This window comes from Lagopus leucura, unplaced genomic scaffold (assembly GCF_019238085.1).
Source record: "Lagopus leucura isolate 7727_CA_CO unplaced genomic scaffold, USGS_WTPT01 Super-Scaffold_100001, whole genome shotgun sequence".
In the NCBI taxonomy this organism is placed as follows: Eukaryota; Metazoa; Chordata; class Aves; order Galliformes; family Phasianidae; genus Lagopus; species Lagopus leucura.
Genome location: NW_024962262.1, coordinates 58,677,957 through 58,701,709, shown reverse-complemented (window position 1 = coordinate 58,701,709; position 23,753 = coordinate 58,677,957). Strand labels below are relative to the sequence as shown.

The 23,753-nt window shown below is 40.1% G+C and overlaps 1 protein-coding gene across 2 annotated transcripts; it reads right to left on the bottom strand.

Annotated features, from left to right (window-relative positions):
- Positions 1-601: 601 nt before the first annotated feature.
- On the bottom strand, positions 602-23,417 carry TXLNG (taxilin gamma). Of its 2 annotated transcripts, XM_042867297.1 has the most exons (10): positions 23,280-23,417; positions 15,864-16,176; positions 15,162-15,253; positions 11,833-12,003; positions 10,960-11,154; positions 9,544-9,663; positions 8,009-8,083; positions 5,728-5,820; positions 5,106-5,201; positions 602-3,890 (listed from the first exon to the last, which is right to left on the bottom strand). In XM_042867297.1, the coding sequence occupies exons 1-10, from the start codon at positions 23,415-23,417 to the stop codon at positions 3,570-3,572; spliced, it is 1,614 nt and encodes a 537-aa protein (XP_042723231.1). In that variant the 3' UTR covers positions 602-3,569. The 2 variants fall into 2 exon arrangements, with proteins under 2 accessions (XP_042723231.1, XP_042723232.1); XM_042867298.1 differs by lacking the exon at positions 23,280-23,417 and having other exon boundaries at positions 5,728-5,853; positions 15,864-16,241.
- Positions 23,418-23,753: the final 336 nt, after the last annotated feature.

Genomic DNA, 23,753 nt, shown 5'->3' with positions numbered 1-23,753 from the left:
TCAACCCACTGCTCAACCATTCACTTCCAAAAATCTGCTAGTTAAGGTGAATATTCACATTTTTAAGGGGAGATTTGAACAGCAGAGAGTTTTGATACAACTTGAGAATGCTGTATTTTGGATATTCCTGTATCTAGTAGCTTAACGTGTCCCTTTCTTACAAGCATTGGTGCTTGGAAAATAGAATGCAGTTCAGGAGTTTGTTTCTCAGGAAGATGCTCTTCCATCTAGCACCATAAGCTGACTTCCTTCCAGCACGTGCCTTCCCAGCCATGTCTTTTGGTCATTATCTGCAGCAGGTTATCATCCACCTTCTGGTACATAAGAGAATGGCATTTTTCAGCATTTACCTTGAGACCTGCTGGCTGCTTTGCGTTGGTGTGGGACGTGCAGGAAGTGGAAGTGAACGTGTTCTCTGAGTGTGGTTTTGATTTGACATACAGATACCAAAGAGAGGCTGGGGGTGGCTGCTGTGAAAGCGAGGGGTGTAGCCTGACCCAGCCAGTACACAGACCATGCTTCTGTCCCAGCTCCAGCCACACCTCAAGCTCCCCCGTGAGGCATGCATGTGATGGTAAAGAAGAACCCAGAGTCCAATATATTAAGCATACTTATTTACTTAATCTATACAGAATTGAGTAGATAAAATTTCAGATTCACATTAGTGAAAAATCTCTACAAAATGTTTTTGAAAAGCAAAACAAAGACTGCCTGTTCATTTATCATTTTTTCCTCATGAAAGCAGACATGGGTTGTAAAAATAAAGCAGTGTGTTTAGCACAAACTAGATTTCTGCATCACTTTTTTTCACAGTTATTTCCATCTACAGTTCAAAGAGGTAGATTTTCTGCAACACCTGAGAATTGAACTGTAACGTAACCAGGTGTAAGTATAATGAAAGAAAGGACAAAACATCAGCTACAGCCCTAACTTCCTTGTGTATGCATACACATAATTGGGTCTTGCATCAGTGTAATGCAGCTTTTTCGCAGTTTAATCATGGTGAAACCATCAGTCAGGCCCGAGTTGTGATGACCAGACACATGTATTTCAGGCTACATCCATTTCCAGCCCCGATTAAACAGTCCATGGTAGTGGAAGAAAGGCGTTCACACGAGTTTGCTTAAAACCCTACTGGAGCCAACTTGGCTGCAGACTGGCAGTGCAAGAGCCTGCTGTATGGCAGAGTGCTGAGCTCATCCCTTAATATAAATTTGTATGTTTTGTTTTAAAACAACACTCCTAAAGCAATGCAAGAAAAGGTACTGACTGGCTTCAGGAAGCAAAGTACAGCTCAACTTAGCCAAATGAAAAGTTGGTGCGATGAGGGTACATCATGGGTACAAAAACGATATCCCCATTTTAAAAGCCTTTACTTGGGGCATTCTGATTCATTTACAAGTTAAGTAGGTAACAAATATATTGCTGTTCTATATATCTGCTGTGTCTCTAGAAGCCCTTTGAAGTATTCTTGCAGCAGGGTCCAAAAATCCACTCTTGCCTCCATATAGAACAAGCACTATAGAAAGGATTGTTAAAAGATACAAATGCCCCAATAATAAACTGTAAAAATAGAAAACTGCACGTCCCACCTTGCCAAGGGTATGATGCATTTGATACAAAGGTTTTCACTTTCCCTCAGGAAAAATCAATTCACGCTCAGTATTTGCTTGAAAACCAGTTTTTGCACCAACTCTTGTTTAAACAGTTTGATTCTGCAAAGCAAGCCATCGAAATCACAAGTCTGAAACACTTCTTCCCAGTGTGTTTAAGCCTTATGGTCAGCACGATTAACATTTCAAAGCTCTGAGTCTAAACTACCCGACTCACTGCTACCTTCTTTCATTCCTGCTGGGCCACAAGCACAAAGCCTGCACACATCTACCACACCGCCAGCCTCCCATTCGCTCCACCAGGTAAGAAATGTCAGTTTCACACAGCTCCTCTCAGTGGCATGAGCTACAACACATTTGTCAGGCCTTATACAACCTTACTCTCTTTAAGAGACAGCTACATTATTTCAATGTACATCACTACAGAAAAAGGATCAGGAGCTCAGTGCAGCCTGAACATTCAAGTAATTTAGCCACTAAACTGTTAAGGGCAACGAGGGTGGGAAGCTCATTGAGAGATGTGCTTGATTCAGAAACCCCCTCCCAAGTAAGTGCAAAGAACTTTAAGTACCAGAAAAGGCTACACATTTTCATCATCCTTACAACAGCAACCCAAACTAGACGGTACATACACATGAACTAAAGTTAAGGGCAGCATGTAATTATTTCACGTATTACCTTGCAAAAGGAAGTGTTGGTCCTAGTTTCTCTCAGAAAAGTCAAAATATGGACATATGTTGTTTTGTTTTTTTTTTTTTCTTTTTAAAAGGAAAAGCCTAAATGGTTGAAGCTTCACAAGGAAACTTTGCTCGTGGCATGTTACCGTAACCATCTGAAATACCATCCCATCCCTCACAGATAACCTAACTGGGGAGGCACCCCGCCAACTGGTACAGCATCCAGGTTGAGAGTGCAAGATCCTCCACGTATGCTTCAGGAGATGTACTCAAATGGATATGTTCAGTTACAACAGCATATGCTTACATGCAGTGCATACACAGCTATTAAAACCCCTGTATGGTGGAGGCTTATGTCTTCTACACTTCAGGCAGTATATGTTTTCTTTTTTTCACAGCTCTTCTGATAATCCACAGAGATGCGTCCAGACAACGCTGGATTTCTCTAGGCAGCATAATCATATATGTTAGGGACACACTGCAGCTAAGGGGGAAAGAACGAGACCAACTTCCGTGCAACAGGATACCCAACTGCAAAACCCCACTCCACCGCCTTGCTGTACATTTTCTCTCACATTTGGATTTACCACGCTCACAGGTAGGGCAGACAGTCCAAAATAACCTTTACAACACAACCCTGAGAAGTCTGAAAAGAAGTTGTACACCCTGTTTCACCAGCTGCAAATTAACATTTTTCAAAGCTGTTTTGTTTTGTTTTCCCCATACCACAAAGTATATAAAATCCCTTAAAGGTACGTTTTTCTGTATTCTGGACCTTTTTCATTCATTATGTATGAAAACATACAAGAGGGGAAAGCTGACACTTTTACTGGCCATTAGACATCCTCATATAGATGAATTTAGGACAAATGGTAATCTTTAGTATATCGAGTGGCAACTCAATGAACAAAACCAGAATGCCTTTCCTTAAAGCAAAAAGTAACACTTTGTCACTGTTTCCCCTTACCGATGTTCTATCTGCACAGTCTTCAGTGACGGTGATTCGTGCTGTGGGGAGGAAATGCACATGCATCCTTTTATGGAAAAATATTTTCTTTTAAAAAATGAGGCAGATGTGCAACACAGTTGTGGAAAATTTATAGTTTAAGCTATTTAAAGCTGCTATGCAGCCTCCTGTACCACATAAGTCCAGTAGTTCTAAGAAAATACAGATATGGTAGAAAAAGTAAGAAAATTTTCACCACAAAACCAATAGTTACCACCAACAGAGAAAGTTATACACAAAATATATCTCTCAATACAGTGTTTACACTTCATTTTAGTCTACAGATTCAGTGCCAGGAACAGGACTTGTCAAGACAGTCTTTTCGGAACGATTTGCTGCGTGTGATTCAACGTTGGGCTGGATTCCTGCTTCTGTGTCAGTGGGACTTTCCAGCTCCTCGTGGGAATTGAGTGTACAGGACTGCAACACCTGCACAGCTAGATCCACATCTGCTTCTCTGAGAGAAATTTGCTCCTTAAGGACTTCCACCTTCTCATTCAGCTCGTTCCTTTCTGTCTGAAGAGCCCTGCATAGCTTCTCCAAACGCTCCAGTTTTATCTGAAAGCCCTTGTATTCTTTATCTCTTACTGTTTTCTGAGGAACAGAAAACAAACAAGTTTCATGATACAACTGTTTTTTGTTTTTTTTTTTTTTAATTAATGGAAAGAATCACCATTATTTAATCCTGAAAATGTTACTTCATCCGATAGGTCAAATCCTACATGAGAATACCTGACACTCCACTAGAGGTGGTTTTTCTGAGAGTGACAACAGATAACTCTCGAAACTTCACAAGAGCAATCTAACTACACAATGCTAGCTAAGGGCTGAGTTATCAGCTAAGATGAAGTCTCACAGGGCTATCAATCAACCCAAAGATTGATAACAATGGGAAAATACGGGAATGTAAGTGAGAAGTCAGGGAGGTGGTTGAGTCAACATCCCTGGATGTGTTTAAAAATCGTTTTGGTTTGTTTGGATGTGGAGCTCAAGGACATGATTTCGTGGAGGGTTGTTAGAGTTAGGGTATTATGGTTAGGCTGTGGTTGGACTTGATGATCTTTAGGTTTTTTCCAACCTGAGCAATTCTATGATTAAGTCTATGATTCAGCAGCAGAACCCAGGTCAGAAAGTACCATATTCATAGCTCTCTAATCACCTCCTTAAAAGAAGGGAGAAAGATAAAGTCTTATAACAGAACCTATACAGCAGTTAGGGATATCCAACAGTTCAGTAAGATCATATGTAACATATTTAAGATGGAATTCAGAAGTAAACAAGAAAAACTGAGAACAGTATTCTTACATCTGTGTGAACAGCTCCTCTCCTGCTAGAATGCAATTAAGTAATGGCACCTCATGACAACAAAAACAGCAGCAGAAGAAAATAAGCAATTCTTTACTTAGAGATTATTTCTTTCAGGTGCATCTTATGTATTTAGAACGAATCTCCACTGCAGCACTGACTGAACTTTGTTTAGCATATTAAAATACTGTCAATCCACTCAACATGCATGGTTTCATCATACACAGTACCCAACCAATCGTGGGCAAGGTGGGCAAAATTGAGCAAGGAAAGATGATGCTTCGTTGGCTTTTTTTTGTGCGCGCGATGAAAAGTTATCATCTAAATCCAAACTTATTTTCCACCATTTGTGGAGAATAGGACTGTACCATTACACACCAGGAAACTGGGGAGAGTCCAAGAGGAGTCTATAGTTTCTTCTATCTATTACTGAAACACAGTAAGTTCTACAGAACACAGGCTGCAGTGCAGCAATATTGCTGCTTAAAAGATGCAAATAATTACCTCTTCAGCCATCTGCAAAAGAGCCTTGTTGTTGTTCTCCCATTTTGTACGCCACACTATAGTTTCTTTTTCCAGTTTCTTGATCTTTTTGGTCATCTACAAAAGAATACAGGACTTGCTTTGGTAGCTTGTTTTGCAACACAGGTAAGTAGGTAGACACAAATAATTTGACTCTTCATAATGTTACTTTCAAAGTCTGGTTTGAACAAATTATGTTATAGAAAAGTATTTCTGTGCAAAAGTAACCCTACAGATACGGAGCCTGCTTTCACAGGAAACAAGCCTGATTCCCTAGAAGGAAACAGGTTAGTAACCACTGAGAGCAGCTAATGAAATTCTCAATAAAGAAGTTAAAATCATAAGCGCAGCAGATCAAACCTCCATGGCATGTCTTTCATAACACTGACACTGGGACTCAGCCACATTAAAAACAACTCCACCACAGAACATTATTCATTTCTCTTTCACAATAAGACAAATCCTTACCCCCTACCATATTAAAGTCTCAAAATAACACACATTTTCAGAAACTGAACACTATTTTGAGATCTACAATGCATAGGACTAACAGCATGCTTTTTTATATTATTCTTTCTGATACTCTAAGTAATCCTATAAATACCTTCTCCATTTCTTGCCTGAAGGTTGTAAACAGTTCATTACTTTTTGCCATGGTAGTCTGGAATTCCTCAAATTTATCCATGTAGAGAGAAAGCTGTTGGTAAAGGGGCAGGAACATTAATAACAGCTGCATGCAAATACAGAAATATTCATTAAGGTACAAGGGAAGATGAACACAGATGATTTTGTTGTTTATTTATTTGAAAACTCTCTCTCATGCTATCCTGCAATTTTCTTCTGAGGAATATGCAGAGACTTTCTAAAAACATGCCATTGAAATTATACACGAGAGTAATATTCTAACGGGATAAAGAAAGGGATATCATGTTTAATTAAATGTTTCAAATGTTTCACTGTATTTAGTCATTGCCAAAAAATTTGCTTCCCCACTGAGAAAAAAAAATCCCCAAAAGCCAACCTATGGACTTCAGTATAGAGGAAATTGAGCACATGGTAAGCAAAATTAAGCTCAGAAAAGACGTACCGTTCCACGTTAACCAGCCAAAGCTAACAACCAAGGCTGGGACAAAATAAACATGGCTGAGTCCAGAATTCAAGATATATATTCATAACCTACAAAATCAGGCCAGTGAACAAAAATTATGGGAAGTGAATATTGACAAGGCATTCATTCAATCATGAAAAGCCCTAGTTTAATAACTGGAGAGCATTAATATTCAGTTATAGAAAAACTTCTTGCCCTGAACCACAAGGTCAGTCATAAGGACCAGCAAAATATGTTAACGAGCATAATTTTTCCCAAAAGGTTCTAACATGAAGCATAAAGCAAAAAATGCACTGTTATGAGCATGCAATTTGATGTTTGGAGAATACAGAAGTTCCAAATGCCAAGACCATTTACTAGTAGCTTTTTATATCAAGTGTAAGAACTGAGATAACTAGTTGCATCAGTGGTTGTATGACCATAACATTCAGGGCACACATACTACATTTTCCTCAAAAAAATAAGAGAAAAATTCATAAAAGAAATGTCTCACTTTTGACCGGTGGATTATGACTCTATTCCTTTAACGCAACTGAACTTCCTAGCTCATCTAATTCTACAACAACATTTGCTGACCACAGAAAGCCATGAGTACACCCACTGTTACTATAAAAAGCAAAAAAAAAAAAAAAAAAAAAAAAAAAGCAAAAAAAAAAAGGCAGTGGGATTTTAAACAGAAGGTAACTTTTTTTGCAGATAAAACAAAATACTACATTTAAAGAAAACTATTTGGGACAAACAGCAAAAAAAACAACAGCAAAACAAACACTGATGTCCAGATTCCTCCAGGCAAGGTCAATGCCAGTGAAGGGATGCACATATATTTTAACCATACACATACATACAATTCAAATCTAACTGCTTGGAAAAAAAATAGGTAGAATACAGGGGAAAAAAATGGTCATGAAACAGCTTGCCAGGAGACTTAACAGAGAACTGGAAATTGAAGCAATAAAAAGCCTACAGTGAAAGCCCTATCTGCTGCTTCTCAGATGCTGCAATTTTAGCTGAACCTACCACTTTCCCTTGCCTTGTGGGCTGAGCTCAAATGTAGCCAGTGACTGCAAGTGATCCAGAACAGTAGTACAAAAACTGTAGCCCATCTCTCCACTTCCAGCAAGTAAACAACTAAAGTTAGTGTTTTCTGGGCAGGCTGAGCTTCAGGTTAAAAAAATTTTAAAAACTACAAGGATAAACAAAACAATTCTTGCTTCCATTGCCCCACAGCAGCATGGAATGCAAACAGTAAAGAATAAGTCTTAAAGCCCACATGGCTAAAAATCCACAGGCAATTCTACATGAAGAGTCACAAGGGTCTCTCTGGACCAGAAAAGCTACAAAAATGATGAAGTACCCTTCAAAGAGAGAAGTTTCAAAATGGGCAAAGAACAGTAAATAACCACAAAGAATGCACTGTATTATACTGCTGTTAATTTAAAAGAACACCAACTCCAGTGTTTTATTGCTTAGCATCTAGTACTTTCCAAAGGAATTCAGCAGCAACTAGTGAATGTCTAATCTCTGCAGCTTATGCTATGTAATACGCTACTGAGAAGTTATCTGACGAAAACAAAGTTTAAGATTTAATTAAAACACCAAGGATTTAAAAAAAAAAAAAAAAAAAAAAGAAAATCCAACATTGTAGCTGCTGAATGATAAGATGTATTTTTTTTTTTTTTTTTCCATGAGTTTGTTACATTTCACTACAGTCATAAAAGTCCCAATATTTTTATTTTGGAAAACCTGTTATCAAAGAGTTTTCCATTTTTAAAAATACCTGCTGCTTCAGCTGTGCTTCCTGTTGCTTCATCTGTTCACATTTGTGTCTGGACTCAGTAGCTTCTTTTAGCAGCTAAAAAAAAGCAAGAGAAAAAAAGCATGTAAGGAAAATATGCCTAAGAACAGCTTAAAGAACTTCATCTATGATGAAAATGAACAAAGATTAATATCATCTAAGGGCCATTCAATGACATTTCCTCACATGTACACTTTCTTATTGTCATTTTGTGGGTTTTTTTTGGTTCTTTAATTATAACTATACCTCAATAGACATACAACTTAAAAGCATGTGTTGGCATACAGAAACTATTCCGCTGAGACTTTTTTTTAGATAACAGCATGATAGAATTTATGTTTCTAGTTTGGTAGCAAAATTGATCTACTAAAATTATACAAGTACTTCATCAATGCTCTATACGTAACTTATACCTCTTTCTAAACTTCTGTAATTTATTTTCCACCTTCACTTCTCCAGGCATTAATAGTACCTTTACAGATCAGTTCAAAACAACTGTGTCAATTTGATAGCATTTTGTACATTTATCTTTAAATTGATTTTCATCAGCTTTAGATTCCAAAGTTATTTTTTAACAGTATATACAGTCTAACAATGGATGATCATTTTAAGATAGTCTAGGCAAAAGCCTTGCTTCTTCTGAAAACTCCATTAAAAGGCAGCAACAAACTTGTAAGACTTGTTTTTAATTGAAAGCTAACTTATTGAGAGACTGCAAGAAAACTGGAGTCTGGAGAAGAGGAAGCTCAGAGGAGACCTCATTGCACTCTACAACTTCCTAAAGGGAGGTGGTGATGAGGAGGGGTTTGGCCTCTTCTCCCAGGCAACAAACAGGACCTGAGGAAGTGGCCACAAGCTGTACCAGAGGAGGCTTAGGTTAGACATAAGAAAAAACTTTTTCTCTCAGAGAGTGGTCAGGCACTGAATGGCTGCCCAGGGAGGTGGTGGAGTCGCCGTCCCTGGCAGTGTTCAAGAGGCGTCTGGATGAGGAGCTACGAGATACGGGTTAGTGCTTGTGGTAGCAATGGTAACGGGAGGACGGTTGGATTAGATGATCCTGTAGGTCCTTTCCAACCTTGTGATTCTATAACTCCTAACTACCAACATAGAAATGAAATATCAGGCATATTTTTGGGGACAGATGCTCTGACAAGTGTACATTTTATTCTGCTTTTGTTACACCCTATAGCATAAAAACTGAACTTATAACCACACGATAGCAAGGAAGTACCTGCGATGTTTCAGAACAAAACATTATTGAATCCAGGACAAATTTAAGTGACATCGAGCCATTTACTAAGTAAATGCAAACAGTAGTACTACTTGCCTGTGTACGTGGACATTAATATCGTACACATCATACACAGAGAACTTACACCTCAGTCCTGACACTGAAAAGCTATTCTAACTTTCAAAATACATTCCCAGTAGTTCAGTGTTTGCTGCCTTTGCTTTAAATCATAAGTCTGTTTTGATGTGCTGACATCTTCTTTTTAACATACACTGAATTCACTTACAAACTCTCTTTCCCGCTGATGTTTCTCCTCCGCTTCTTTAATAAGTTGGGTAGTTTGCTGGAGCTTGGCATCCACAAGTTGCTGCTGCAGTTCTTTATGCTTGAACACTTTATCAATATGCTAAAAAAAAAAAAAAAAAAAAAAAAAAAAAAAAAAACCAACCAAAAAAACAACCTTTAGTCAAAGATAAACTGTACACAGGTCAAAGGTACATAGATGTACATGTATGGGGGAGACACATTCTTGAGAAGTTTTATGTGAAAGAGCAGCAAACGATGGTTTTAAAATGCCTTTTTTCCCCTCTGTCCCCTACAACTACACTTTTTTTTTTTTGTCTTTTATAGAAGCCTAAGTTAGAAGTACACTTAATAATCATTAGAATAACTTCAGCACTTTGCACATTTTTAGATACGCTACAGCAATCTGCTCTTTCTTATAAAGCTTTTATGTTACTTTGAACATTTCTTCTACAAGCTCTAGTTCCAAGAAATTAAAAAAAAAAACTCGAAACAAGAAAGGTCTGCAAACAGACTAGGCTGATGAAACTCCACAAAACAATGAACAATTATACAGCCTTAATTCCAAGCATACAGTTGCACAAAATAACTTGCTACCTTTTGTCTTCCCCAAATTGTCTCATTTTATGTATGTATTTATATAAATATTCCATGATCTTAAAAGATCAGGAACTGGATCTTACAGTCAATTTTCTCACTGATCCAGATTAGAAAAAAAAAAAAAAAGCTGTATTCCAGCTCTCCTATGCCAACTAAGAACTAACAGTGTTTGTCTGGTTAGTTTATGTGTTGATTACAACTAAGGCTAGCTCAGTGCTAAAATACAGTCATTTCCATAACTCCAGTCCAAATATATTCTTAAGGCAATATAGCTTAAGATGATTCAACACCAACAAACAAGAACTACAATGTAGCTTGTAAAAAAGAATGTTAATGAACTAACAGATATAAGATAATGACTACTGTTTCACAATATAATGTGAAATTGCACTTTCAAGGAATTTAATATTAATGTGTACTCATGTTGAAAATAACTTTCGTAAGCTGTTTAGTCCAAATGCCCACCAAAACTAGAGACAACTTCAAAGTGATCAGGTTGTTCTGAATACTTTCAACAACAAAGAAAGTCTCCGTGATCTCCAAACAACTTATTTCTGTTTGGGGACCTTGACAGTGAAACACTGTTTACGATGCACTTTGAACACAGAGATGCAAAACCACAGGAATGGCAGACAGTGAGCCAAACAACCACGTCATTTTTCAAGGCAGTGAACTAAAAAGAATATTCTTAAGTCATATATACGGTGGGTGTCAAGTAGTAGGGTTTTGGCCCCTTGAAATAATTACTGAATCCTTGTAAAGAACTAACAGAATCCCACCAGGAGCACAATGTAAGTACCTCTTCTCGCAAGGCATATTGCTCAATGAGCTTCTTCAGTTTTTCCCCCAGCTCAATATTTTCCTGACGGAGCTTGGCGTTATGTATATCATGCTGTTCCAGTTGAGCCTGAATTTCATTCAGAGTAATCTGGAAATGTGCAGTTGCTTCTTTTCGCCTTTCCTCCTCTTCACGTGCTTGCTGGATGTTTTCTTCCTTTTATGAGAAATTATTAGAAAGTAATGGTGCTCAAGCCAGACCATGTGCCTTTTCCATACATTTTAGTCAGAAATGATGGCAGTAATTCACTTCTGTACAGTTTCAAGTTCTACATTGTTAATACCACAATTGTTATATTATACTGATCTATCCACATGAAGTATCTGGAAGTTCCAACGCCTTTAGAGAACCTTGTTCTTATTCTTATTGGCATTTCAAGATACTGCATACATACCTTTGCAAGAATAAGAATTAACTAAATGTTAAAAACAGAACTGACACTAATGCAATTTCCTACGCTGACTACAGATAAGAATCTCGTGGCTCTTCCATTTTACTCCTAGAAACTGCATTCTGACATAATTAAGCCTCTTTTCTTTCCTGACACATTGACATTTCATGCCGCTGTTATTTCAGTTGTGCTATTTTTTTCAGCAGTCATCACTACTGCTCCCAGAAATAAACATGACAAGACCACAGAGTACAAGTAATATGACCTATCAACCAGTTTAGAGAATAGTTCAAAGCCAGCTGAACTACCCTCATGTTCTTTACCTTAAAAATCAGGTACACGGGATAAAGCAGTAAGCGAAAAACAGCAGGGTTAATTTTAAGCAATGATCAATAAGAAGGATCTTCACCACCACACATCATAATTTATGCCAACAGACTAACCTTTAAAGTCTTGTTATGACGCTGAAGCTCCCGACACAGAGATTCCAGTTTGCTGCGTGCCAAAATGGCCTTGCTATGCTCGCTCTGCAAGTGGACTTTCTCCTTCACAACTTGTGCTTGCTTTTTCTGCAGTATCTTCATCTGCTTTTGAACATTCCGGCTCTCTTCCAACTAACATTAGAGTGCATGTGTGAAATAAACATAGCCAGGATTATCTCTATGCATCTACGAAAGCAGACTGAACATGTAAACATTTCAGATGAAAGCAAAGAAATCAAATAATTTCATTATCTGAACCTCTACCACTGATCTTAGAGAAACACCCAGCATCCTAAATATGTAAGGACAGAAGAGGAAAATACACACATTCCAACTTGACAAAGAGCACGGACCACAGACCTATTGACCGTGGGCTATCAGCCTGTGTTCAACTACAGGGGCAGGACTAGCCCTGAAAAAGGAGGATGCAGCAGATACAATTAAAAGCTGAGACTGGCATTTCAGCAAGCCACAGTTCTTTCCGCTCTTATCTGTAAATTACACACAACTGTTTATCAAGCATGCCTTGTTTTTAACATCAAAAAGAAGAAAACCATGAAACTGCGTTCTTGTCAGCAGGTGATCCTACTGAAGCAAGAAGTAGTTGATAACATTTTGTAAAATGCTAAGTTACTTCAGAGAAAGGAACAGACACAACCAGCAGCCTTGACACAAATCAAGTCAAATTATTAAAGCTGCATAGCCCAGGCTTTGTTGACTTAGAAGATATGTAGCCTCAACCACGCGAAAAAAACTTTTGAAGTCATTTTCTTTATACTATTTGGATGGTAGGTGACATCGCTAAACTTTGCATCAGGGCAGATCTACTTCCAAATCTACTCTATGAACATCCAGCAAATCGAAGAGTTTCTTGCAACAACACCTAGTTAAGAGCAAGTTCCATTGCATTTGATTTTTGGGCTCCCCAAGAAACCATATTACTAAGGGTTTGATTTACTGTAAAGGTATTAACAACATTAAGTGGAATACTGCTCCTTATCAGTGCCTCAGCCTCAGGACACCACAGGAAGAGAAGGCTGGCATTCAGGAACATCACCATGATGGAATACAACAACGGTTTTCTGGAAGAGCTCAAAATAATGCTAAAGCACAGAAGAAAGAATAAAGTTAAGGATCACCATAAAGCAGCAAATAAAGTCTGTATTTCACCTAGTTTGGAGCAAAGGAAATATTATGGAAATATTTTGGTACACAAATATAAAAAGCCCTTTTCTTGGTTGAAAAAAACACTAAGTGGCTCTACTGTCTGCATGCCTATGAAACTTCAGGCCTGTAAAAGTACACCAGTGAGACATATCACCAAGGATGCAAACCTTCCTGCGTCACAAACTGATCTTCTGATAGATTCCAAAATAGGAAAAAAAATTGTGGAAGATCTTTTGCCAGGAGAGTGGCAGTCCTACCTTTATTGTACAGTCCTTTTCATGAGACACCACTGAAAAACCTGACAGTGAGCTTTAAAGATGATGAATCTTTAAAAAAAGAAAACAAGCATTGTAGGTGCACTGTCATAAACTGTCAGTTCAAACCTCTGCTGGCATTAAATCTGACACCTATGCCAGTGGTTCACCACCATGATCATGAAGGAAAGAATGCATCTTAAAAGGAGCACAACCAAATCAAAATGAACCTAAGGGGAACAGGGCACCACTAAATACTAACACTAAACTACTGTTACACCTGCATGAGCTCCCACCCGACTTCCCACGATGCTGAGAACTGCTAGAGAGAGCAACTGGTTCCCTAGGTTGGGGATTCTAACAACAGACTGCAGACCCTCTCCCATAAGAAGCAAAAAAAAAAATAAATCACAACGTGAACAGGTCTGTCTTGATTGCCAAGCTACAGGAAGGAACTGATTATCATTTAGTCTAGCAGTTCCTCAATTAGTTAAACATCTTTCCTTCAACAAGAGAACTCAAAAAACAAAAATGGTGCAGACTGTTTTCTCTCAGAAGAATTATGGAAGTCATCCTAACCTAGATCCTCATGCAGGCCATCATCTCTGACTTGACATGAGAGCTGTCTGCTCAAATAGAAAGGGCACCACATGCACAAACAGTTGTTTATAAAATCCAACACATTTAGTGTATTTTCTCTCAATATCCTTGAGTTGTACTACAGAATGGTTATTGTTTCTCATTTAGAGGAAAGTGATTTCTTAGAGAAGTTGTTAGTTTTGAAGGAAATTCACTCACGTGAACAAAGAACACACACGTGAGACCAAGAAAAAACTAAGCAAAAACATGTCAGACCTCCGAGGAGGACTCTGGATTTGGGAGAAAAAAAAAAAAAAGAGCTAACCAACACGTATTCTTAAATAGTTATTGCTTCTGTGACTAGAAAGTTTTTGTACTAGCTCATTAGCAAAGCTCTGCAGACATCGATACTCTCAAAAGAAATACAGTTTATTTCAGAAGTTCTGTCATGTTGTGCAGCCACTATGTTTATTATGCAGCCATTTTCAGAAATGTTTCCACACGTACTACACCTGACAACAAGAGAAAGCAAGCCTTGTGTTTTTTAAGCTACTCAGCCATTTGCTTTTACTTTCATTTTGCAGCTACAAATATGGTGGAAAAAAACATGCAGGTGTTATTTCCATTCTTGGCTGTCCCCATATCTCAAGATGAACAAGAGCAGCATTTTTCATCTCCAGACACATTCCAGAAAGACAACTTATGACCCAATAATCCACCCAATTTTGTCATCAATTACTTTAGAGATTAAGTTGTTCTGTGTCATTTAGAGTAGGAATGCACTCTACAATCAGTAACTGAATGTGCTCTCATGAAACCATGACACATGTTCTGCCTTTTTGATCTGTTACTGAAGAAATCTGTATGTATGATCACAGAGCAAAATTACACCTTCCAATTCTACCTTCAGTCTCTAAGAAGTTAAGCAGAACTAATTTATTTCAAGTCCTTGGCAAAGTATGTTTTTTCTCTTTATGCTAAAATGCAGACGTAACCTAGGAAAATACTGTCTTCCAAAAGAAAAATCATTCTGTTAATCCTAGCGTTATGATTCAGTACAAGGTTGTCAAAAAGTTATAATCTAGTTTACCTTTAGTTTTAGACAGTCTTGCAGAAAGGAAAAGACTAAACACAAGCTCTGCTGGAACAATATTCATGAGAAGCCTGTGTGTTCATTTCTGCCTGCCAACACTGTGAAACATTCAAAATCATTAACCACCCTGTATTAGAAGTTCTTGCATTCCACCGTTAACACATGAATAACTCTTGCTATCTTTACAAATTACTTACCAGATCAGCATACTTTTTGCACAAAGCCGCCAACTTTTCCTCTGGGGTAGAAAGCGTGTTCAAAGCTTGCATTAATAATAGTACTTCTTTTCCTATTAAAAGAAGGAAATATGACCTTATTGAGGAGGAAAAAAAACTTACCAGAACAGCAGCTTGTCTTTAAAAGTAAAATGCAGAAGTGCGAGAAACTAGTGTGACTTAAGCTGTTTTCTGGTTTGATAGCTGCATAATGCGAAGTCATCACAGTACGAATCATTTTACTTGACTATATGCCATTACACAACTTGGATAGCAAAAGTTACTTCAATATTAAAACCACAAAAATATTTTTGTTTGCCTTACAACAGGAAAGAAAAAGTTGAATTAATTTAAAAGGTTGAAGTTTAGCTACTAAAAGATATTCACAAAAGTGCTTTTTTAATATGCTTTTGGAATTCAAACACCAGCAGTGAGAGCACTAAAGACTGCAATCACAAATTTAAAAATTAATCCAACAACCAGGAAGTTAAAAAGCTAATTAGTAATGACAGAAAAAAAAAAAACAAACAAAAAATCCTGCTGTAAAAACAGCAATATCAGCAGAGGGACTCTTACATACGCATTGAGAACTGTTTTTTCCTAAGTAAAAGTATACATTCTGTTGTCCTTAACAAAGTATTCTAAGTGGTTCTGGTTACAAAATAAAGATGAGACAGAACACACCTAAAGTTTTCTCTTTGTGCTTTTCGCTCTCTGGATCTTGTTGGCCATCAGGTGGATCAGTACGGGTTTCCTCTCTTCCAGGAGTCTCCTCACGAGACTCCTGAGAGCAGCACGTGGACCCTGGGAGCTTTCTGTTCTTTGTGATATACTCAGCTCCTTCCAATGTGTCCGTGTTTTCCAGGCCGTCACAGTTGGGCTGCGTATGCTGTAACACTGTGTTAGACAATTCATTGCACCTGCTGTTCATCAGCTGATCCTGGTTATTCATTCCCGTCTCCTGGGATCCAGCTTCTTCCATTGCACCAACAACCAACTTCAGAAGCGAAAGGAAAAAGCAGAGATCAACAATCAAGCAGTGTATTTAAAATGGAAACTTCCACTTCTACGTGGCATGGGCAAAAAAAAAAAAAAAAAAAAAAAAAAAAAAAGAGTAAAAGCCCATTGTTATTCATGTTGGTCAAGGTGATACTTACTGCCATATATAAATAAATGTAAACAGAATAAGCCTAAGGAACAATGAAGAAAACAGCACAACAGTCCAAAATACTACTTTTCCTACCATTAGCAATTTCAGTACATCGTCACCACAAAAACATTTACATGGAGATATGCTTGTGAAGCTCCAAAACAAATGCGACATCATCTGAGTTATTAAATCACTCAAACTTAACTGAAAACATTTCAGTTTGTATCTCAAAAATCAACACTAAGTGTAGGAAATATTAAGCACGTAGAAAAATAGGATCGGGAAATTGAAATAAGGATGTATCATGGTTAAGTACTGCTTTATTACATACTAGGCTCAGAGAACTGAAAGACAGCAGTTTTAAAATCATTCAAGAGCTGTACCAAAAGAAAGGTCAAGAAATTCATAGAAACACATTTCTTCAAGGATAAGCACTTAACCTACTTCAATCAGACGTGACTGACAACTTATGATTGGAGAGAACCCGTCTAACAAGAACGATAAACAGGACTAGGAGCACACTCATTTTCAAAGTATTGAAATTCACCCCCATTGAATCATCCCCAAAAGCTTTAAAAGTTACAGAACCAGGTCTTGTTTATGTGCAGAGTGATGTTGTTTAAGCACAAATGAATTTCAGATTATGTTTTACTGTTAAAAATAATGTTAATGTCTAACACCAGGAATTGGCATTGGGTTGTACATTCTGCATGGATGGACCATCTTCCTGTTCAAAAGCAAGTAGCCAACATCAAAGGAACACAGCCAACACTAATAATATACTTCAAGATACAGTCCAAATCCCATTTTCTTTAGCAGGCTTCAAGTAATTTGAAATCATTAAACAAACATGCATACATACTGTATGCATATATATTTTACATATTGTAAAAAAACACATGCATGACAGCTTAGTTGTTCGCTATAATCAAAGCAAGTCCCCTACATTAGACCTTATCTCAAGGTAAATTCATTCTTGTGAAGATGGAATTAAAGCAATACATTTCAGGAAGGACAATAAGTTTTGCAAATGTAAATAATCTGTACAGACATTAAGCAGCAACTTCTGACTTATCAAAGATTTTCACTTTGCACTGCTCTCTAGAAGTGTAGAAAGCACTATGGGCAAATACACTGTAGCTTTATCTTCTTCCAGTCATGCCAGACAATGTGCTTGATGAAAGCTTCCAAAGGTAATAAATACATGGACAGAATTGATGTAATCAGTGATCAATCCCAAGGTTTTTCTTAGAGCTCTAAAACATGCTCTTTCCTCAGATTGTCTTAAGCCATGAGACCTCCTTTGCATGGGAAAGGCTCACTACTCCAAGTTCAGCAAACAAGAGCTTCTTCCTAAAAACAGTATGAGATATGAAACACGTACAGCTCATTCAAACTTTGTGAAATTAATTTTGTACAAACAGTTAAAAACAGAGCATGGGGCTTCTTTAAGAAACACAATTTGTCCAGAAGCCGAATACAGAGTACTACAGGGCTCACATTACACTGGCAAAGCAGGAAAGTTCAGAGCATGAAACTGAGGCAGAACTGCAGCACCAACAAGAGCTGAAATGCACTGTTTTTCCCCATTATGCGGGATGTCAGCTTCTAGCTCAGATTCCTGACCCTCAGAAGCCTGGCAAGCAGTAGGAGAAGCCTGCCCCAACCTCAAGAGTTTCTGGGCAGAGGCAGCACTTTCAGGCTTTCTGAAATTCATGAAGAGACTCAGGAATTTCTTTTAGAAAGTGGAGCACAGAAGCACCCTGCGCTCCAACAGGCAGCAGGTAGGCCTGGCTGGCACACAGGGAGCAGCAGCAGCGCCCAGGCAGCGCTCTTGCAATCACTCCTCATTCCCCTCTTTCAGACCACCTCCCTGTTGTGCTGAGAGCAGCGTTTGTGCAACTTGTTCTAACAAAGCTTATAGCCAGATCAGTCCCTCGGCCCAGTTCACTGCACAGCAATAGGCCATTCTGCCAACTGCACAGAAGAGCTCGCGATGGCTGGAAATCAGCCAAGACGGGAAAGACGCTAAAAAAAGGTCAGCCTGATCACAGCCGGCACGTGAGGAACTGAGCCAAAAATACCTCATCCTAACCACAGAAGCGCAGGTAGCATGGACTCCTGCAGTTCTAGAGCACCGTCAGCAAGAAGGCGTCCACAAGAAGCTATTTTCATCCATGAAAACTCCTTCTTCTACTGAGGAAACGTGAAAAGCTACTGGCAGGGGCACATATGTGGCCAGGGACTGAAAAACACCCACTCCGCTAGCACACTGCCTCAGTACCTTACATATCCCTCATTTCTGAGCTGGCATTTATATGCATGTTCCAAAGCACCTGGCAGCTTTGCTGAGTGAACACCATCACCTCATTAATTCAGCAGAGCTTTTTCTAGAAGTCAAATTAGGTGTCAGTCCAATTCTTTACTGACAATAATAATCCTTCAATTCCGGGAGCTTCTCTATTCTTGGACAAAGAAAAAAAAACCATGAGGCCATCAGATTCATTCTCCCAAGTCTAGCAGAGAAGGTAGCAGTCACCCACCAGAAAACTAAGGATCAAGATTGGTGTGCACGTGCCCTGTACATTTCAAATAGACTTCAAAATAATAGCATGACATTTCCAATAACGAAAGAAAGCAACTATTGAGCTTTTCAAGCTTTTCTTGGTTTTCCAATGAACGTGGAACAAATTGAATCTTACTGACAAGCAAGCCTGCTTCATCCAAAGCTGAAGCACAGCATGGCAGGAGACCATTTTGGTATTAATATTCAATTTTCTTGGCTTAAATATAATTAGGAACTGGTGATGATGGGCTAGAATAGGTTAGAGAAAGGGTTACAGAAAGGCAGCAATACCAACAACTTGATTGATTACATACAAGACTAAGTAAAAAACAAGTTCAAATCCCATCAAATTGTCATTCATAAATCCTAGTAGGACTGACAGCAATGGGGCAACATAGACAAACTCTAATGTGTTTAACCTAAATTAGAAAGTGTTTATTTTTCATTTTAAGTACCGAGGAGTCTATTACAGCCTGACAGGTGCCACAAATGCTAACAGCTAGATGACCTCCTGATAATGATTAACAACATTTTCACTTCAGCGTTGCAAGCTGTCACTTCAGAGAGTAGATACCCAACACCTTGGCTTTCCTGGGCCACACTGAGAGAAGAGGAATCATGTTGGGCCACATATTAAATACAATACATAGTCCATGCATATAGGTTTAAAAAACTTCTAATAGTTTTAAATTAAAACAACAACAACGAAAACATAAGACTTGGAGGTTGGACATGCATGCTTTAGATCTGCAGCAGCCTTTTTACACTTTGCTCTTCAGACACAAAGTACAAATAATTACAGATTTGGTTGAAGTACATAAGTAACAACTGCCACATTGATAATGTTATGGTCTACACTGTATAACTATTGCTAAAATTGTCCCTCTTACTGAAGGAATGGACAGAACAACCCAAACCATTACCTTTTTCCCTCCAAAATTCATGCTAATCAGACGAGTGAACTTCTCAGTTTAACATTCCAGCCAGAACAGAGCACTTCCAACAGTGCATTGTATAATAGTGCTGATTCAGTACTGACTGCATAAAAACAAAACAAAGCCACCCCACCAAAACCCAGTTACTGAAATTACTACTACGTTTTTAGCTGCTACCACGGTCACTCAGGTTACAGCCAGCTTCCAAGCAGATTTAATGACACACGGATTATAATTTGAAAGACCTGAGTAAGATCGTAAAGTACCTAAAGACTTTCAGTAAGAAAAGAACATCCTGCACAACAGATGCAGGACTTTATACTGCAATATTTCAAAAGTATTTAGGCAAAATTTAAAACTCCTCTGTTACAAGTAAAATACCTGCTACATATGTAGCTGTGAATCCAGCTATTACAAGACACTGATGTTTCAGAATAAACACAACCATCTTTAAGCCATTTAAGACAGGGCCAGGCAGCCTGAGGATGCCTGCAGGAATAATATTCATAACAGCACTCCTCTTGAAAAACCCCAGAGTTTCAGGTCAGCAGCCTGCTCTGTTCTCTCAACTCATGCCTCGATCAAGCAGGTGCGTATCAGAAAGACTCTACCTTGCTTCGCACCTAAAAGGTGAGAGCACAAAGACAGGCACCCTACTTATGAAACTGCCTATGATCACAAGGCATTAAGCCAGTGTTATTCTATGTCAAATTCTATGTTGCCACTGCAGTAACATGCCCTACATGAGAAGGCCTACACTGAGCCTATCCTACCATGGGCAAACATAATGTGGGCAGATCCTTTTCTGTTCCAGTACCTATGAAGTACCATGTTGCTCTATCTAAAAATACTCTGTGCATATTGTTGGGTACTAACCTACCTATACTTTGCATCTCTGTACCTCTTAATAACAGATCCTAATTAGCTGCTGTCATAACTTCCTGTTTCTCCTAAACGTTAGCAAAGCACCCGAAAAAAAATAAACAACCAAAGCATTTCCTACATTCCCCATAGCAATGGATGGTCCATACTGTAAGAAGGCCTTTACAACCTCTGCCTTCAGAGCTGTTAATGTTTTTCAAAAACATCCCAGAAGCTTCAAGAACATATGCACATAACCAACCAATTACACTAAAATCTTGTGCCAAGAAGTATAGCACTTTATCCTAAGGGTTTACAGAGCAGAACAAGCTTTAGGCTTCTACCATCCAAGCATTTCACTTTTACTTGCTAAAACACCAAAACTCGATTTGAAAACACATATAACAGATTTCTGCTCACCATAGATACTCAAGACAACTTCACTTAACATAACTGTACTGTGCTAAAAATCAGTTTAAAGTCACTTTTGGTGGTAATTTTTTTTTTTTTTTTTTTTTCCCTCCCAGATAAAATAGCTTTTTGGTATGCCACAAAATTGTAGCTTGAATTTTACAGGTGCACCTTCCAGCATCCACTGGTCTAGCATCCAAGTGCTCTTGTGACCACAAGACTAGTTCATTAAGTTTGCTTCTCCACGTCATACTTCTGTATGCTGTGTTCACTAACCTAAATAGCCACGCAGTTTAATTACAACTTTCTGAGAAAAATGATGGCCTCTGAGGCGGCTTCCCCTCTGAACAGGGATCTCAGCTGTGAGGTCATAAAGTCATTTCCAACAAGTACTTCACCCTGCCCTGTCATTACACTGAGAGTGATGCTCTCAGCACTCCTTTATCTGCCTTCAGAACATTGGACTGAGGCCTCCACCTCAGTGTTACTCATCATCACTGCAAGGTGAGGTGTCCCAGCACAGCAGGAGGAACATTAAGAAACAAATTCTTGAACGACAATATTTTCTCTTCATAAATATTAGAAGCACTGTGTTATTTCTCTTCATAAATATTAGAAGTACTATATTACTAGTGCTGTTGGCCTTACATTTAAGCCTTTAATATTGGCTCAGGCACTTAGATTTTCTCATACCTCTGCTCAAGGTCCTTGTTTTGGTGCCCTTTCCATTCTTCCTGCATTCTCTCTCAGTGGCCTTGACACACAGAACTCCTGCTTTCAAAAATAGCTTTTTTATTTCATAGAATCACTAAGGTTGGAAAAGGATGTCTAAGGTCACCTAGTTCAACAATCAAACCATCACACCATGCCCACTGACCATGTCCCTTAGTGTCACATCTACACATTTCCTGAGCACCTCCAGGGATGGTGACTCCACCACCACCCTGGGCAGCCTGTGCTTCTCCACTCTTTCTGAGAAGAAATTTTTCCTTATATCCAACCTGAATTTCCTGGCACAGCTTGAAGTCATTCCCTCTCACCCTACTGATGTTACCTGGGAGAAGAGGCCAACCCCCACCTCACCATAACCTCTTTTCAGGCGGTTGTAGAGAGTGATAAGGTCTCCCCTGAGCCTCCTCTTCTCCAGACTGAACAATGCCAGTTCCCTCAGCTGTTTCCCATAAAACTTTTGCTCCAGACCCCCATAGCTTTGTTGCCCTTCTCTGGACACACTCCACGGCCTCAATATTGATTTACCACAAGAGTGGATTTGTATCCTTTCTTCCGGTGCTCTGAAAGCACTATTTTGGTTAAAAAACAAACAAACAACAACAAAAACCGACATGAGAAAACACTTCCTGTAGCTCTAGCAAAATTCTCACTGCTGGAACCCAAGGCCTATATGGAAATCGTACAGAGCATGCTGCTGCACATGTCACCAGTGCTTTTTAATGCAAGCACCTAAGACAGGTGTTAATTTAAAAAATATTTAATAAATACAGCGTGAATCACTTCCCACAGAGATGCTTCACTTCCTTCTTACTCTAAATTGTTTTTCTGTCATCTGCACTTCTGCAGAAAGCTGGTGGACAAGTTCTTAAGTCCCAAGAAAGCACGGCACAAGGAACCTACAAAGAAAGACACTCCAACAGGGGGAATACACCTGCAAGAGACTGTCAGACGACTTTTAGTTCTTGAAAGATACTCGAAGTAGAAATTACCCAATACTCCCTGCTATGTTTCAAGGGGGTTGAGTTCTACTCCGTACCGCCGTGCGAATTAAGCGATGCTGCGATTTCCGATAACGAGGGCAGGGCTAAACAAGCCACCTGCCTCCTCGCGGACCAAAGCCGCGCATCCCTTCAGAGCAAAGATCTCTGGGGAAGGGGCGGGGGGCACAGCCTCCGACCGGTACCGGCTCCACCACGTGCTGCCAGCGGCCCCCGCGCGCGGGTAGGCGGCGCCCCGCCTCCGTCCGCGGAACCGCCGGGGGGGCGCCGAGAAACCCCGCCCCGCGAGCCCGGCGCGGCGCCCCCCGGGGAAGCGCGGCCTCCTGAGAGCGGCACCGCCCCCACAGCCAGAGCGCCGCGGAGCGCGGAGGCCGCGTGGGGCCGGAGAGCGAGGCGCCGCGAGCCGGCGGGGGCAGAACGGAGCGCTCCCCGCCGCGCCGCTCTCACCTCCGGGCTGCCGCTGGCGCCCGCCACCACCTCCTCGCCTCCCCGACCCTGACTGTGGCGCCGGTTCCGTCCCGCCGCGCCGCCGCCGCCGCTGCTGCTGCCTCCTCCCCGCGCTGCCTCCGCTCCGCGCGTCGCCATGATGTGACGGCAGCATCCAAACAAGCTGCCCGGCCGAGCGCACCGGAAGCTCTCCCGGACGCCCGCCTCTTTTCCGCCGGCAGCCAATCGCCGCGCTGCTCTCCGCCTCACGTGGGAGGTTCGCGCCCTCCCTGCTCCCCCCGGCCCGAGCGCGGCTCTCTCCCCCGGCAGCGATGGGGCTCCCCGAAGCGAGCGGACTGCGCTTCCCGGCGTGCTCCTCGCCTGGGGCCGAGCACGGCATACCCGGAGCGGCCGTTGGGTCCGCCGTGGGGAACTCTGGGAGACGCAGTCTGAGCGGTGCACCGAAGCCCCTCGCAGGACGGCGGGAGGCCGCTA

Excerpts from the sequence above, each read along its gene's own strand:
- TXLNG (XM_042867297.1), bottom strand. The coding sequence starts at position 23,417 with ATGGCGACGCGCGGAGCGGAGGCAGCGCGGGGAGGAGGCAGCAGCAGC. Across the intron at positions 15,254-15,863 it reads GCACAAAGAGAAAACTTTAG|GAAAAGAAGTACTATTATTA; the intron begins GTGTGTTCTGTC and ends TTCTTTTAATAG. Across the intron at positions 9,664-10,959 it reads AATATGCCTTGCGAGAAGAG|CATATTGATAAAGTGTTCAA; the intron begins GTACTTACATTG and ends TTTTTTTTTTAG.